The sequence below is a fragment of the Lepisma saccharinum genome, chromosome 26 (assembly GCF_977018435.1).
Source record: "Lepisma saccharinum chromosome 26, izLepSacc3.1, whole genome shotgun sequence".
NCBI lineage: Eukaryota > Metazoa > Arthropoda > Insecta > Zygentoma > Lepismatidae > Lepisma > Lepisma saccharinum.
Window position 1 is genome coordinate 3,961,268 of NC_139254.1, and position 17,101 is coordinate 3,978,368.

The window sequence follows — 17,101 nt, forward strand, 5'->3', positions numbered from 1 at the left end:
TTGGAAACAGTGTGCAGATTTGTTTACGACGGAGTTCGCGGTGAATGGAGTTCCAGCGAAGGCCCAAACCAAATCAGTAATGCAAAAACTGATTGCAAAATGGCGGGAAACCGGATCCGTGCTGAATAGGCCAAAAGTGCATCCAAAGACTGTCCGCACTGAGGCAAAGGTGGGCGACGCAGCGCAGCTAATTATACGCAGTCCTCGAAAATCATCTCGGCGTTTGGCACAACAGTTGCAGGTGACCCAGTCAACCGCTATGCAGATCCTGAAGCAGGACTTGAACTTGCACGCATTCAAAGTTACCGTGATGCATCAGGTGCGGGATGTGAACAAGGCAGCTTGCGTGCAGTTTTGTGGGTGGTTTCTGTCCAATATTGTTCCGGAGGTACTGCAGGATGGTTACTTGTTCATTTCTGATGAAGCATGGTTCCATCCGTCAGGCTACATAAACTCCCAGAACACGCGACACTGGTCAGGTGACAATCCACACGTGTTCACTGCACGCCCAGAAACTCTGTGTCTGGTGTGCCGTGTCGTCACGCCGCATCATCCCCGTGTTCTTCCATGAGACTGTGAACTTGACTCGTTACATCAGTAACACATTCAACGTGTTTGTTGAACAACTGACTGAGGATGAGCGAAGGAACGCTTACTTTCAGCAGGATGGAGCCACGGCGCATATAGCATGTGCAACGATCACGCGCATTGAGTCAGTGTTCCCACCTGATCGCGTCATCAGCCGTGGCACGAACCAACCTTGGCCACCTTGTTCTCCAGATTTATCACCCTGTGATTTCTTCTTGTGGCGAGCTCTAAAGGGACTGGTGTATAGCAACAACCCTCACACACTGGAAGAACTTTAGAACAATATTATCACAGCTATCCAGGCCATCCCACAGGATGTCCTCGCCCGTGCTTTTCAGAACATGTGGTATCGTCTGCACACGTGCCTCGAGGTCAACGGAGGACACTTCCAGCACCTCTTCTAGGTAGGTTGTTGCCACGCTGCACTGTATTTACAGAAGAGATGTTTCATTCATTTAAGTTTATGTCAAGTTGTCTAAACTGCTTGGCACAGATATCCTGGACTGTTCTCTACCCCGCTCTTTTCTTCGGTGTACCAGGTTTGCCTACATGCAAGGAGCACATTTTCCACGGGGCCTCTTTTAAAAGATTCACCCAGTATGTGTGTCTGACAGCAAAGACTGGAACTATCTCTACCGCAGTGTAGCTGTCAAATCCTTGCCTGCCAGAAACCTCTTCAGTTAAACAAAGAGATGAAAGTCTGTACATTCAAGGCCAGGGCTGTACAGAGAGTGGTTCAACATCTCTCACCTGAAGTGATGCAAAGGGCCCGTGTGTACTCAGCTCTATGGGGTTGTGCACATTCGATTGGCCTTCCGTGAATTGTCTGCACCATCGTCTGACCATACTATCACTCATGACGTCCAGTCTGCACACCTCACACAATTGCTGATGGCTCTGTACCAAATTCTCAGCGTGCAATGTAGGCTACATCACAGTTGGTGGGAGACTGTATGAGAGCTGCATTCTTTAACCTAGAAGTGTCCTAAAACGGCTGCATTGCAACTGTATCAGATTACAGCTACATGCCACTTCTACCTGCCTACATATGTGTGTGTGTGTCGCTCTCCGACCACTAGTGCTGCGTATAGGCACCATTGGAGCTTTTTTCAGGATGCCCCTCGTATATGAACATTCAGAAGTTTTTATTATTAGTGTGTTCCTGTTTTAATGTGTGGTTAGCTAAATCAGGTACCTATACAATGCAATTCTTTAAATTCCTTGCGTTAAATTTCTAATACCTACATACCCTTTTCGTCAGCAATAATGGTATAACTGCATGTTGTCAGTTTCACAGTACTTCACTTGGATATACTGTACTGAAGCAGAAATCCCATTGATAATGTAAGGAAATATGACACTTTATTTTGTTCGATTCAATTGTTTCACTTATATGCAAGAGTTAAGTTGTTTGCTTTACAGAGAAGAGAGAAGTAGCTTTATGCATTGAAAAATGAGTCCGCACTCATGGTTCTTGTAAGCAGAGGGTTCCAAACCCCAGTGGAAATATCAACATATAATACCGAGAATGTATAAGGTAAAGATAAAAAGGTAAAGGTGGTCGCGGTGGCTCAGTCGGTAACGCGTCTGACTACCATGCTCAAGGTCCCGGGTTCGATCCCCAGCCGGTTCAAATCCGGGAACTTTTCTAACGATGGAAGCGGCCCCGGCGCCCAGCCAGCGTCGAATAACATGGGTACCTGGGGGGTAAAGGCGGTCAGGGGCATGATGCTGATCACATCACCCCCACTCATGACCGGATCAAGAAAGTGTGGGGCGTTACCCCCACACCCCCTATACGCCTTCATGGCATGGTGCTATGCACAGGGGAACACTTTACTTCTTCTTTTTGTTCCCCTGTGCATAGCACCACGCCATGAGGGCGTATAGGGGGTGTGGGGGTAACGCCCCACACTTTCTTGATCCGGTCGTGAGTGGGGTGATGTGATCAGCATCACGCCCCTGACTGCCTTTACCCCCCAGGGTTTCTCCCAGGTACCCATGTTATTCGACGCTGGGTGGACACCGGGGCCGCTTCCATCCGTAGAAAAGTTCCCGGATTTGAACCGGCCGGGGATCGAACCCGGGACCTTTAGCATGGTAGTCAGACGCGTTACCGACTGAGCCACCGCGGAGACTGATAAATTACAAATTGTATTTCTTAATCAATCACTCTTCACTCTTAACCTCATTTAGTTGTAACTTTAAAAATAATCAAGTATTTTATTTTAAACTTACTGCGTATGACAACATTCCATAATCCTTCTCTAGTTTGTGAATTGTAATAATTTTCCAAATTCACTATTTTTCAGTTTGAATTCAAATCATAGAGAATAGAGAAATTAAGTCAATTTCATAAAAGATAATATTGGTACTTAACAAAACCATACGTGGATCTGTGTGAGTTTATTATTTCTATTTGCAAAAACATCGATTTAGTTTAGTTTGTAATTGTCAGGGAAAAATGTAAATTTTGTCCTGGAAAAGTCAGGGAATTTTAGTTCTGCTTGTTTGTAGCCACCCTGCATTCTGTTCTTGCCTTATGATTATGTATGAAAAGTGCCCTAGTTACGTAAAGTTAATGTCAAAACACAGGTTCCTTTACTGAGGCCGTTAGTGCAAACACTAGACGATAGAGGTTACTCAATTTCAAATGAGTATGATCTGTGTTGCTGAGTATTTCTTGAATTTCGTAGAGGCAGAACAAGAATTCTTATTGTATTATTAAAAAAAATAGATTTGTGGAAGTAATGTAATTCCCAGATTACTTATGAAACTATCAATAAATTGAAAAAGAAAGTTGCAGTAGAGTAAAATTGAAAAGGCATAAAACCAGTTGAAAAGTATAAAAATAAAAAGGTGTCACTTACGTGAAATTTAGAAAATTTCGCACTTCCGCATTGCACAGTTTAATGGTTAAATCCTATTAACGCCGTACCCTTTTGTGAATGAAGACAGTGGATCTTCGAAATTAATAGGATTTAACCATTAAACTGTGCAACGCAGAAGTGCGAAATTTTCTAAATTTCACGTAAGTAATTTTAAACCGCGTTTACCGCAACCATCATGAATAAAAATGTGTGTCGGAAACATCAAATCCAAAGAAAAATATGCAGCACATAAGTACCACATCAATCTCTTACGACTTATTGCATTGAAAATCAATAGTAAGGCCAAATTTCATTAAGAATCTAGATGACATTCAAAACAATGACATCACTAAAATTATTTTCAATAAAATCAAATAGGAAATTATGGGACAAACAGTTGGTCTATACTAGAAAGTATAGACAATATCAGCAGTTAAAGAAAAACCCAAAACATTCATTATAAATTATTACACTTTGTACACTGTAATCAGGACAGGATAGTAGTGAAGTAGAAATTGGGAAGCATGACTCCAGGAACTTACATCAGGAATGGGCACCAACAAAATACCAGTAATAGTGCACAATATTTTACTGATCCAAATGTTCCCTACCGAAAATTAGTGAGAATTCACATCGTAGTGGCATGACAGGCTGCACAAGCATGCGTTGGATTAGTGAAATCCTCAAGTGACATGTGTCGCCTGTTGCTTGCTTACTTACTTACTTAGTCGCGTCCTCTTCTACCTGCCGGTGTCGAGGGGTTACAGAGAGCTCTCCAGACGTTTCTGTCCAACGCCTTTTCCTGTGCCTCTTTCCATCTTATGCTTCGTTTCTCCAAAATCTCTTGGACACTCATATTCCATGTCTTTCTTGGTCTTCCTTTTGGTCTTGTTCCTTGTGGACGTGCTTCCCATATCTGCTTTGGCAGTCTCGTCTCACTCATTCTGCTCAAATGGCCGAACCATCCGAGTTGATTACGTTCAACTGTTTCTTCTAGTGGCTGAGCATTTAAAGATTGCCGAATGGTTTGATTCCTTATCCGATCTTTCCTGGTTTTCCCACTTATTCTTCGAAGGTACCTCATTTCCATTGTTTGTACACTTTGCAGGTGTTTCCCAGTCATTGTCCAATTTTCACTGCTATATGTAAGTGTTGGTATATAAATTGTTGTATATAGTGAATTTTGTTTGGGTAGATATTTCTTTTTTGCCTATAAATCCTCGGTTTATCATTTGATATAGCTTTCCTGTCTTCATGATTCTATCTCTTATTTCTTCCTCTTCTTTTCCTTGACTGTTTATAATTACTCCAAGATACTTGAAATTTGTCACTTGTTCTAAAGGTTTGTTATTCAGTTTTATCTTATCGCCTGTTGCTTTGGTGTGAATTTTCCCTTAACAGCTCATTTATAATTTTAAAGCATGTAATCAGGTCTCTAGAGATGATTCTGTCTTAGATAAAGAAACAGCAAATATACATTTATTGAACACAAATTCCGTGCACCTGAATTATAGCTTTATATCAACAAGATAAGAAAATGACATGCATTTACATTAAATTACAGGATATTCAGAGAAATACTGTATTCAGGAAAGTACTGACAATCTTACCAGTACGGATGTATTGCAGTAAATATGAATAGAGTACAGAATATTACACAAAAATGTTGGATCGGTAATAACAACAATTTTACAGATAAATTCAATTATGTAGGGCTGAACCAATATGAACCTATACCAATGCTGATTACTACTAATACCGCTACTTGGATATTTTTAAATAATTCAGGGTAATTTCATAGGGATGGGACTCATTAATCAGTACTCGGCCGATAATGGTCTATCGGTTTATCAGAAAAATACAGATTATTTTACTGAACTGATATATCTATAAATATCTTACAACTTAGTGCAAAATTCTGCCACTTCCTTATTATTTTTATGGATGAAGGTCAATGAAGTCAATGAAGGTCAAGGACCACTTGGAATTTTATATCAGATTGGTAGAATATCGGTTATCGGTATTCGTAAATTTTCTATCAATACTTTATCAATACCAGCCAAAATTCCATATCAACCCATCCCTAATTTATAAATTAAAATACGTAAGTTAACGATGAAAATTGTCCTATTTGCATAATTTCCAGGATTGGGGGGGGGGTTCAGGGGGTCAGGAACCCCCCTTCCCAAAAGACTTTTCAAGTACCAAAATAAAATATTGAAAATGTACTTTTTAGCATTTGTTGTACTATAATCGATGGTTATTTATTTCGTATCAACTTGGAAGACAAGGATTATTATATTGGGATCATACTGCTTTGAAGGACAGCAACAAAGATGATTTATGCACAGTACTACTTATGAAAGTATTCATAAAATATTAATCAGGAACATCCTTTTCTATTATTCAATAAATTTTCAATTCTTTATCTATTTCATATTAATTTCCTTGTTTTTATACAAATTTCGCAATTTTAAGTACACACAAATTAGATAATAAATATATGCTGTTATATTTATATTCCATCTTTTTAAGCAATATTGTGATAATAAAAATGCAATATTAATAAATGTACATATTTTAATTAATATTTAATTTAATTGTCTTAATTTAAACATTATTATTATTATTTCAAGGACACTTGATTCAGATCCCTTCCAAAATATATTTCTAGCTACATGCCTGTTTGCAATATGGGTATCAGTGGTATTGGTTCAACCCTACTTATTTATTTCTATGCAGACAGATATGGATTAATTTGTTTGATTTCTAATGTACAAATCAAGAAACATAATTCATCGCAATTTATCATGTTATTACCTGCTCTTTGTTTGCTCTCTGCAGAATAGCCGTGGCAGGTGTTATAGGGTCTTCCATCGTATGCACATTCAGAGCATTTTTTAAGGCTACAGAGGCGTCAGTTTCCGAACCGGAGGATAACACCACTCCTGGGCTGTCAAGCAGTTTGATCTTGGAGTCGAGCTGCACCACTTGCATCAATCTACATTCAAAGAAAAAGAATAAGACTTTGAAATTGCAACCCTGGGGGAAACATCCACAGGCCTCAACCTCAGGATCAACAACCACCGGTCCTCCATTCAAAACGTGGACTTCTACTGTAGTGAAACCACAGGCAAAAGAGTCTGAGCAGACCCACGACTCCTGTGTGGAGGGGAGTGGTAGAGTGGAGTATGCTTCCTTACCGCCAGAGTTCAACCGATGGAAGGGAAGGTGCACAGAGACTTTTGGCCAAAGGTTCTTTTCCTTATGGTCACCCAATAGTGTAGCTGTCCATACCGAGAATCACAACATCCCTTTCAATGACTGCTTCTGGGCAGCGATCATACATCCCTTACCCGAATTCATCAACACCTCAGTACGGAAAATATGGGAGAGGGCCTATATATCAAATATCACTGAACCCACACACCCCTGGCATAACTTTCCCAATCAAACCCATCTCCACCCCAACCCTCCCTTCTTACCTGCACACCCACAATCCACCACTCAAACTTTCAGACAAGCCTGGTGAGAGAATCAAGTTTTTCTGTACCAACTAAGTCTTTGATCTGGAGCTGGCAACTCTGCAGGTCGAATACTCACTTACGTTTCTGTCATATTTTTTACTACTACTGATGATGCTACTTGTGGCCGCAAAAATGTAAAATTTTTCCAGTGCCTGGTGAGAGTTTGTTTCTTTACTATATGCTATATTTTCACTTTAATAAATAAAACATTTCATTGGGATGAATTATACAAGCATTCTCTTAATAATTATATAAACTAAGAATGAATGAAGAGAAGGAAAAACTGATTAACCTTTAGCAGACGGAGCCTTGCACGCCTGAAAAAAAGATCAAGAACTAATTGTCGTAAAGAGACGAAATAGGTTTTGTTTTCTCTCTTAACGACAGGGATTTTAATGGTAAAATGTATACATTGTGCCTTCCAATAATGAGAGTTAAAGGAAGAAGAAGAAAATTGAAATAAAAAAAATAACATAGCTAGTCCATGCGGACCCCACCAATAGACCGAAGTGAATGAAAAATGTAGTATATACCAGTATTACATTCCTACAACCATGCAAAGTTTCGTTGAAAAAGGGCTTATACTTCTTCTGGAAAAAAATATGTAAGAACTGCAGTGTTGGCAAATTACAAAAACAATTTCCAGAATTTCAATAGTAACAATGGATATATTGTTTTGTAATTCTAGTATATAATACCTTTAGAGGTGTACGAATGAACAAAAAAGACAGAACTGAAATATCATGTGTAGTTTTCCCAAAATGGAACATTACTTGCTAACACATGGTCTGGGCAAATTTCGAACTTTGTCTCCCCCTCGATGGACCCTTATTGTTGTTTTTCCTCATTCTTGCTTGTAGAATTTATTTTTTTCAAAAAGATGCAGTTTAGAAGTTATAGCCACTTTTATAAATCTATCTCATAATATTATGAGGGGTAACAAAGGATATTTTCAATCTCCGCTTGTTAATAATAGTAACAATGGGTATATTGTTTTGAAATTTGAGTATGTCACATCTTCACATGTATAATACTAATGAACGAAAAAGACATAACCGAAATATTGTGTGAACTTTAAAAGAAATGGGACGCTAATTGCTACCACATGGTAGCTGGTCAATATATTGCCCATCTGTCCGCTAAAAGTTAACATCACATGTACTTGTGAACTCATAATGAGTATGTGCTGAATGTATGATTTTGCTATATCATTCATTCCATAAATAAAACACAGGATTCCCTTTTTTGTGATGAATTATACAATTATTGATTGAGTTGGTGTTGTTAAGTCCACTTTATGCACAGTAATGCTTTTCGGGACTGGGCCTACAGTTTAGTTTAAAGTGGGATCCGAACTACTATATGCCTCCACCAGGGAGACCCTTTATACAATCACTAGCTGATTGCGTGGGTATTTATTTGTCCCAATCTTCTATTACACAGGAAAATAATGAGTTGTAACTATAGTGTAAAATGAACTTGGGAGTTGAATGGCATTGGGAGTTTCACTATTCATCTTAGCGACCCCGAAAACTATGGATTCCACACTAATATTGCTCGTTTTACATCTCACCCCCTTCCCACCCCCACACCTAGGGGTGCCAGGGATGTCTTACCTCCACAGTATTTCTTTCCAGATTGTAAGTCACATGTGTATCAAGTTTGTCATTATAAATGTCACCAATTAGCTTTGAGACTCCGAAAACTATGTATTCAACACTAATCCAGGTCATTTTTGACATTTTTATTTTCACCCCCTCTCACCCCCCCATCCCGATAGGTGATGAACTTGGGAGTTGGATGGCATTGGGAGTGTCACTATTCATCTTAGCAAGTTTGGTTGAAATTGCTCCAGGCGTTCGAGAGTTATGCAGGAACAAACAAACACACACCCACACACATCCATCCATTTTTATATATAACATATATAGAAGATAAATATAAGATTGTCTTCATAATTATATAAACTAAGAATGGATATTAAAAAATAATACTTATCAACAAACTACTGATTAATGTAACATGTATATGTGAACTCGTAATGATTATGTGCTGATAACACAAGGGGGATATCATACCTTGTCACTCCAGGAACTGCACCAGTGTTGCAAGCTTTCTTCCTTTTCAGACTGTTTATAATGCTGCTCTTTCCAACATTTGGAAGACCTACAAGAAAAATCAAGAGATGAAAGAAATTTAAATGTCGTACTACTACTCTCATAACAAATACAGTAGAACATTTTTCTAAGTGGTACCGAACTTCTAAAGGCTGGATGCTTTCGTAAGTAGATTAGGTCTGTTAGGATTGCGTGGCTTAGCATTTCTGCATTTTTCTTGTATCCTCTGCTCCTTCATAGAAGATAACTTTGGTACAGTGGTTATCAAGGATTTTGATGCACAGCACATGAATGCAAGCAACATTTTTGCAATCAAATTATAGTGGAAATTATGCATTATTCGAAGTTTCCAATTATTTTTCCACATATATTTACGTGTGTATAATGGGAAAAGCAAAAAATGATTATATCTCTCATATAATGTGCAGTACAATTCAGGTTCAAGAAATGGTCTTCTTAGATTTACATAAAGCTGTTGCTATGCCTCCTCTTACGTATACAATGAGTCATCAACCCATGCCACCTCCCCCTACTATGTTTATCATCCAACAGCTTTCACTTCTGTAACGACCTTGATTATTCTGTAGTAGAATTGATTTGATTTGATTTGATTTAGTTTATTTTACTTCGCGTTTTGTGCCTCTTGGCTAATTTGCGAAGATGGGGATGAGTGATGAAATGATGAAATTGATGAATGGACATTCACAAACAACCAAGCCCGACCGGGATTCGAACCCGGGACCCTTGGCGTCGCAGCGCGATGTGCTAACCACTCGGCCACAGGGTCGGGCATTCTGTAGTAGAAGAAAGCAAGATCAAAATTATGTTATGGATTTGCAGCAGTGAGGAAGTTATTTTCTATTATTTCTTACCCGGCAAATACCACTGACATGCATCCCGTGTGACGGGAGGTGCATGTTCGAATTCTGCTAGAATGGCATGGTGTCATAAAACATTCCTTTAGAAAGTGAAAAAAACATGGGAAATGGCCATTTCACTTTTATATTGTTTTCTTCCCTTTCAAAATTATTATTAATAAAGAAACCCAACCTGCTAATTTTGTATTTGTGCCTGTTATACTATGTGTGTTATATGCAATGACATAGTAAAAACATGCATGGTTTCATGTTTGATGTAATAATTATTCTGTGCATAATAATACACACCAGAGCTTTGGGGGCAAAAACTTTGGAATAAATTATAACACCATTAAGCCTTGTTTCCATTATTATGAAAAAATATAAATATGCTGACCAAGGCAGTAATTTATTTTATTAAAAACATAAACTAAATGTAACGTTTCAACCTTCTAGCAAGGTCTTCATCAGACTCTGTATCAAGTACAAAAGTAACAAGATACACAAAAAGGGCATTATATATATGCACAAACATTACTCCCTCCAGACTATTAGAAAGTTGTTAGGAACTTTCTAGCAGGTGGCTTTCACTTTCCAACTGTACTTTCACCTAAAAGGCTAAACATAATTACTTTCATATAGAATGTGAAGAGATATTCATATAGAATATCTCACGATCTTTTTCCTTCATTTTTCTCCCTTCTCCTCTCCTCTTTCTCTCTTGTCCTTTCCACTCTTTCTAACACCTTCTTCCATTCTTTGTTTAACTTCAGTCCCCCATTCCAGTTCATTGTGTCTTCTTCACCTTTCTTCTCTATTTCCTTGGCTTCCTTCCATTTTCTCACTAGCATTCTCTTCTCCCTTCCTATCTGCTTAGCCTCATCCCACTCTATGTCATGTCCTGTTTCTCTTCTGTGTTTAAATATCGCATTTCTCTCTCTCTCTTAAGTCGTACATCATCCCTATGTTGTTTCAACCTATCTTTCAGTCTCTTTTTCGTTTCTCCTATGTACACACACCGACATTCTTTACATTTTACTTCGTAGATAATCCCTTCCTCTTCCTCTTCTCTGTTCTCCTTTTTCTTGTTTGCATTCTTCGTTATTCCTAAGATGCTTCTCCCTCCCTTACTGTAAGTTTTAATGCCCGCTTTCCTAAGCACTTTGCATATCTTTTCTGTGGTCTCCCCCATACTCCTTATTCCAAACCATCTCTCTTTTTCTTTCTCTTCCAATTCTCCCCTTCCTCTTTTCTTCCCTCTTCTGTTTATGTCCAGTCTATCCTGCTTCTCATAGCCATTCTTTTCCAGCTGTTTCCATAGCCTATTTATTTTGCCTTCTTTTTCACATTCCTTCGTGCATATTTTCGTTATTCTGTCCTCCATATTCTTTATGAAATTTCTTTTTGTCACCTCACTTACATCACTTCTTTTGTGGCAGAATACCCCTGCTGCACACTTCTTCTGATGCCAAGCGGTTTCAATTTCTTCTCCTCTCTTCCATTTCATCAATATATCAAGGTAGCTTAACTTGCCTTCTTCTTCTATTTCAAGTTCCAATAAAATCCCTCTTTCTTCATCTTGTATTTCTTTGGCAAAAATGTCAAGCTGCCTCTTTGTTCCCTTCCATATGCCAAAACAATCGTCCACATATCTGCAAAACAAAATTATTTTGTCACCTCCTTTTTCTATCACTTTCTTTTCCCATTCATTCATAACCAATTCAGCCAATGGTGGGCTTAAGCTAGAACCTATATTCAGTCCTTCACTCATTAACATTATTTTATCTCCCATTATACTGTAACCGTTATTCCAAATGGTTTCCAGCGCTTTCACTACCCTTTCACTATCCCATTCTCCTATAATTTCCTTTCCCATTCTCTTTTTAATAATGTCCAAAACGTGTCCCCTCTTGATGCTTGGGAACATACTTTTTACATCTAAGCTAAACATTGTCGTCTTCATCTCATTTAACTTAAGTCCTTTTATGAGGTCTACTACTTGCTCACTGTTCTTAACTGCTCTGCTTTCTTGCTGTGTTACTAACACGTCAATAACTTTCTTTAATTTCTTTTCTAAGGGTTCCAAAATATTGTTTCTGCAGTTCATTACTGGTCTTAACTTTATCTCCTCTTTGTGTATCTTTGGAAAGCCCTTCAAACTTGGTAGTCTTCCTGTCTCCTTTATGCATTTCTTGAATCCTCTCCTCCTACAGTCTTTTATGATTCTTTCTTTTATAGTCTGTTCTTCTCCTGTTCCACAAATCTCCTCATATCCATTTTCTTTTAGGTCTTCAAACTTCCTCTCGTACCATTCTCTTTCCATCACCACAATTGCTCCTCCTTTATCTGCCTGCTCTATCACCACATCATTTCTTGTTTTGATTTTCTTCATCCCTTCCCTTTCTTTTTGACTCAAATTATCTACTTTTCTTTGTTTTACCATTTCTTTCTTTAGTATGGCTGCTGTTCTTCTTCTAATCTTGTCTCTAGCTGGTTCTTCTTTTATATGGAGCACTGCTTCTTCAATGTCATATACAACTTCCTCATAATCTACATTTCTTTCTTTAACTTTGAAACCTCTTCCTAGTTTTAAAAAAGCTTCCTCTTCTTTTGATAGGTCTACGTTCCCTATTACCACAACTCTTCTTCTGGTATCCTCTTTTTCTTCCTCTTCTCCCCTTTCTTCTTTCCATCCTAGTCCCTCTCCTTTCTTCTTCAACTTTATTTTTATTTTCTCTCTAAATTTCTCCTGCCAGCTTTTCATTTCGTAAAATGTATATTCTCTCGTAAAAATGGTGAGACCATCTTCAATAGCATTTCAATTCTTTTAAGGTTCTCCTTTATTATATATAATGCCCTTTTTGTGTATCTTGTTACTTTTGTACTTGATACAGAGTCTGATGAAGACCTTGCTAGAAGGTTGAAACGTTACGTTTAGTTTATGTTTTTAATAAAATAAATTACTGCCTTGGTCAGCATATTTATATTTTTTGGAATAAAGTGTGCATTATACATGAGTAAATATGGTATTGTGCAAAAAGCAGTATTTTGTGATTATATAACAGGTATTTTAACATTATGATGAAATTCTTCAATATTTTGAAGCAAAACTGGTAAGCTGATGCTTATAAATGGATTGGAATCCTCACAAACAAATACTAAAAAAAGGGCTCAGAAATTGATGATATACAAATGGTAAAAATGATCAAAACATAATTTCACTCTAAACGTGAAAGCTGGATTTCTTCAAAAATGTAAAGAGAGTAGTTGAATAATTCGATAAAAATCACTACTGAACCAAAGGGAAAAAAGCAATCAAGTGCTAATGCTTATTTCTACTTCAAGGTTACATAAAATACATCGCAAGAATTTTCCTTATAAGTCATGCATCTCCTTTCAAAGTGGGCCTTCCACGATACAGTAGTCAGCCAGCATCTGAAAATACAGCCGTGTTTCATGTACATCAAATCATAAGTTTTTTATATTGTGACTAATTTTACTTTAAAACCACAGATTAAAGCAATAATATTGATCAGTAAGGGAACCTTAAGGTAGGGTTCGCACACAAAATATTTTAAGTTTGCTGGAGAAAAAATAAATATTACACAAATACTATATGTTATGTTTTCACCAATATCATAAGAAATGGAACACTTAAATTTAGGGAAACATGACTCTGCATTAAATCACATATCTCCTCAAGCCCTGACTCTAAAGGCACGAAACAAAAACCACAATCTAGAGGAAATCATAAGCTATGAACTTGGTAAAGAGACTTTAGGACGTAAATTACAGTTTCTTACATATTTTCTGTTTTTTGTGTCGGAAACCAACTTTTATGCTACTTCTAAAAAGAAAATATATGAATCATTCTAATTCAATTAAGATTCATGGTAGCTCTGTCAAACAAAAACTATAATTTAGCAAATTCTCTGATCATCTATTTTTGTTAACTTGACTTTTAGTGTACAATGCACACTAATCATAATAATAAAATTATTTAAATTATTATTAAAAAATATTAAAATAATTAGTTATTATTATTATTAATAATAATAATAATAACTAATAAAATGTTAGTTTTTATGCATTGGTATTGGGGTAAGTGTGCTAATTAGAATAACACAAATAAGAAACTATACATACCTACAACACCCACTTGGATGGATGTTTTAATTCCCTTATTTCGGCAATAGTTTGCTAATACGGACATGAGCAGATCAGCTCCCATGCAAGGGGAACTCTTGATAAGGTTTTGTGGACATCTCACCAAACGCCGCCTCCTATGACCGATGTTTCGTCTCTGTGACTGCGTGCTTGCTTTGAAAGGCACGGTGGGGAAACTTCGCCTCAGGTAAGCAAGCCAAGCATGTAGATTATCCTGGGGGACCAAGTCTGCAACGAAATGAAATAAAAAGGAAGGCAGTCAGTCAGTGTTGCTACTCTGTAAAGATGATAAAATTCAAGTTTCACTCCATAACGTAAGGGCTGACAATTTTGGAAGGCACCAAAATCTCAACCTCATTTCTATAGCCATGGTTTTCAACTTTTTGGGGGGGGGGGCACAGTGGGGCACTTCAGATATGAAGTGCATATCACTGGCAATCACAGCTCTGTACTGTGTGTGTTCCAATTATATGTATGTGTTCTTCCTATGCCTTATTTACGTGGTTTCCCCACTTCAATTTCTCCTGACATTTGAGGGGGTTTTGTCCCCTAAAACAGTTTTTTTAAGCTGCAACACAAAAACAAGTGGGCTCCTCTATACACCTGCCAAGTTTCATGGAAATCGGAGAGGGCACTTAGATAACCTCTCTTGTTTGTGCAGGGATTTAGTTAAAACACAGTAATTTAAAAGTAAGTAAATAAAAAAAAAATTGAAGGTGAACCCATCAACAACAAATTATGACACATTGACAAAACATGGTTCATATTACATCGATCATACTAAATAGCTTACCTGCTTTGTTAAGCACCAAAACAAGCCTTTTGCTAGGTCCATAGTCCAGAACAGCTCTCTCAACTTGAGGACATCTTGTCCCGAGTGGGTCTCTTGCATCCAATACTTCTAAAATCACGTCAGCAGCTTCTATAACCTGCAAGAATGGACATATTATCCATATTGAACCAACACCCATGCCGATACTCTAATTCTCAACAATAACGAGTACTAATGCTTTAAAAGTTGACCACTTTTTGCTCCAAAATATCATTTCCATATTAAAATTCAAGTCATGTAATCACAAAATAGTTTTTCACTCAATATTTGTGCAAAATAAATGGAAACTTTGAATTTGACATAGCACTTTTTTGGAACTCATTAAAGACCAAAAAGCTGGAGGAGTATCACTTGGCCCTAATACACTTCAAAAGGCAGGACTAAAATTTACACTTGGGATGCACCGATTTGATTGTATTATCCCCCCCCCCCATTAGTGATAATTTAGCAACATAATAATCCTGGTCGCCATGGTGACTAAAAATTTCAGCCTGGCGACTGATCTTATGCTGTAATATGACTTGTTTTACGACTATTCAAACATCAACAAATGATCCCACAAATTGTTAAGAGTTGGTATTATTATTGAAGATTAGGCACACAGAGAAGATGTATTACGTAGAAATTTTCAGCGAAAAATGCAGGCTCGACCAGGACTCGAACCTGAGTGTCTGGCATACCGTACGATTTCTCTAACCACTGAGCTACTGAGCCAGCCTGGCCTCGCCTGGTTTCTCACTGTCGCTGTTTTACCTTTGTGGAATCATCTCTGCCAGTGCTACCGCAATGGGATCAGTTGCCTTTGAAACACAGTAGACTTCGACATTGCCTGGTTCCTCCCAGCATAGAGATGTTAATGCATTTTTCGCTGAAAATTTCTACGTAGTACATTTCCTGTGTGTGCCTGATCTTCAATAATTAACATCTCTACGCTGCGAGGAACCAGGCAACGTCGAAATGTTTCAAAGGCAACTTTACAAAGGTAAAACAGCGACAGCAAAAAATCAGGCGAGGCCAGGCCGGCTCAGTGGTTATAGCAATGGCATGGTATACCAGAGACCCATGTTCGAGTCCTGGTCGAACCTCCATTTTTCGCTGAAAATTTCTACGTTGGTACATATTGTTAAAAATCATTTCTCAGGTGTTTTCAGCAAACTAACAATATTTTTTTAAATAATGTAATTGCTTTTATTTGGATTCATGTTAACGTAAATTTATTAACCCAGTGATAGCGTACATGATTAGTTTAGTGCAGAAAACCTGGTGTAAATACCCCTTACGGTTTTCATGATATACATTTTCATTGTTTGGGTTGTGCGACATTTGAAACACTCTGTAGTATGCACAATTGCTAGTAGGTAGTTTCCTGGCGCCTGATTTTCAGAGCTGCGCCTAACTTTGAAGAAAATTTTTCGAGCACTGATAATAATTACTTATGTAGATACTCTAACAGTCTGAAATTACTCGCATGGTTTCCCTTATAAGCTTGGAGAGTTTCACAGACTTATGAATCACCCTGTATAATAATTCCATGTAACTTATGAGAAAATTTTGCTTATTTTGGCAACCCACCATCACCACTCAAAAAAGGAAGTTGACTGACATTCTAATAATAGGACAAGTATAACACAGAACAACAATCATTCGACAGGCTTCTGTGAACAGACTGCAGGTTGCCAGTATATAGATGCTATTAAATTACATTTTTACGAAAGTTGAATGCTATTATTATATAGGAGGATGCAAAAGTAGATAGAACAGTTACGGAACATGCAAGTAAAAAGTAACTTGCAATACAATAGAATAGTTTAATTTAATAATAAGGATATCATATAAATGTGCAAATGCCATCAACTTATAAGGGCTTGTGGGGCTAGAGCCCACCCATTAATTTGCCTCGTTATTGTATAAAGTCGCTGCTTAACAAAAATATTATATTATACACCTAACAATGAGATGCGGTAGCTCAGTCATTAGGGTATCTGACTACCATGCGAGGGACCTACCATGCGAGAGACCCAGGATTTTTTCCACCTGTTCAAGCTGCTCCGGTGCCCACCCAGCCACAGGTATGGTGCTGGTCACATCACCCATACATTCAGCCGTGATCAAGGAAGTGTGGGGTCCTAACTCCACGCCCCCT

The 17,101-nt window shown here is 37.9% G+C and overlaps 1 protein-coding gene across 1 annotated transcript in view; it reads right to left on the bottom strand.

The window, feature by feature from the left end:
- Ns1 (Nucleostemin 1) overlaps positions 1 to 17,101 on the bottom strand; it is a 56,023-nt gene that overhangs the window by 20,432 nt on the left and 18,490 nt on the right. Inside the window, exons 4-7 of the mRNA XM_083112422.1 lie at positions 14,920 to 15,055; positions 14,106 to 14,354; positions 9,064 to 9,151; positions 6,279 to 6,459 (exon numbers count right to left, since the gene is read on the bottom strand). Coding sequence (XP_082968548.1) covers positions 6,279 to 6,459; positions 9,064 to 9,151; positions 14,106 to 14,354; positions 14,920 to 15,055 — 654 coding nt within the window. The remainder of the gene's footprint in view (positions 1 to 6,278; positions 6,460 to 9,063; positions 9,152 to 14,105; positions 14,355 to 14,919; positions 15,056 to 17,101) is intronic.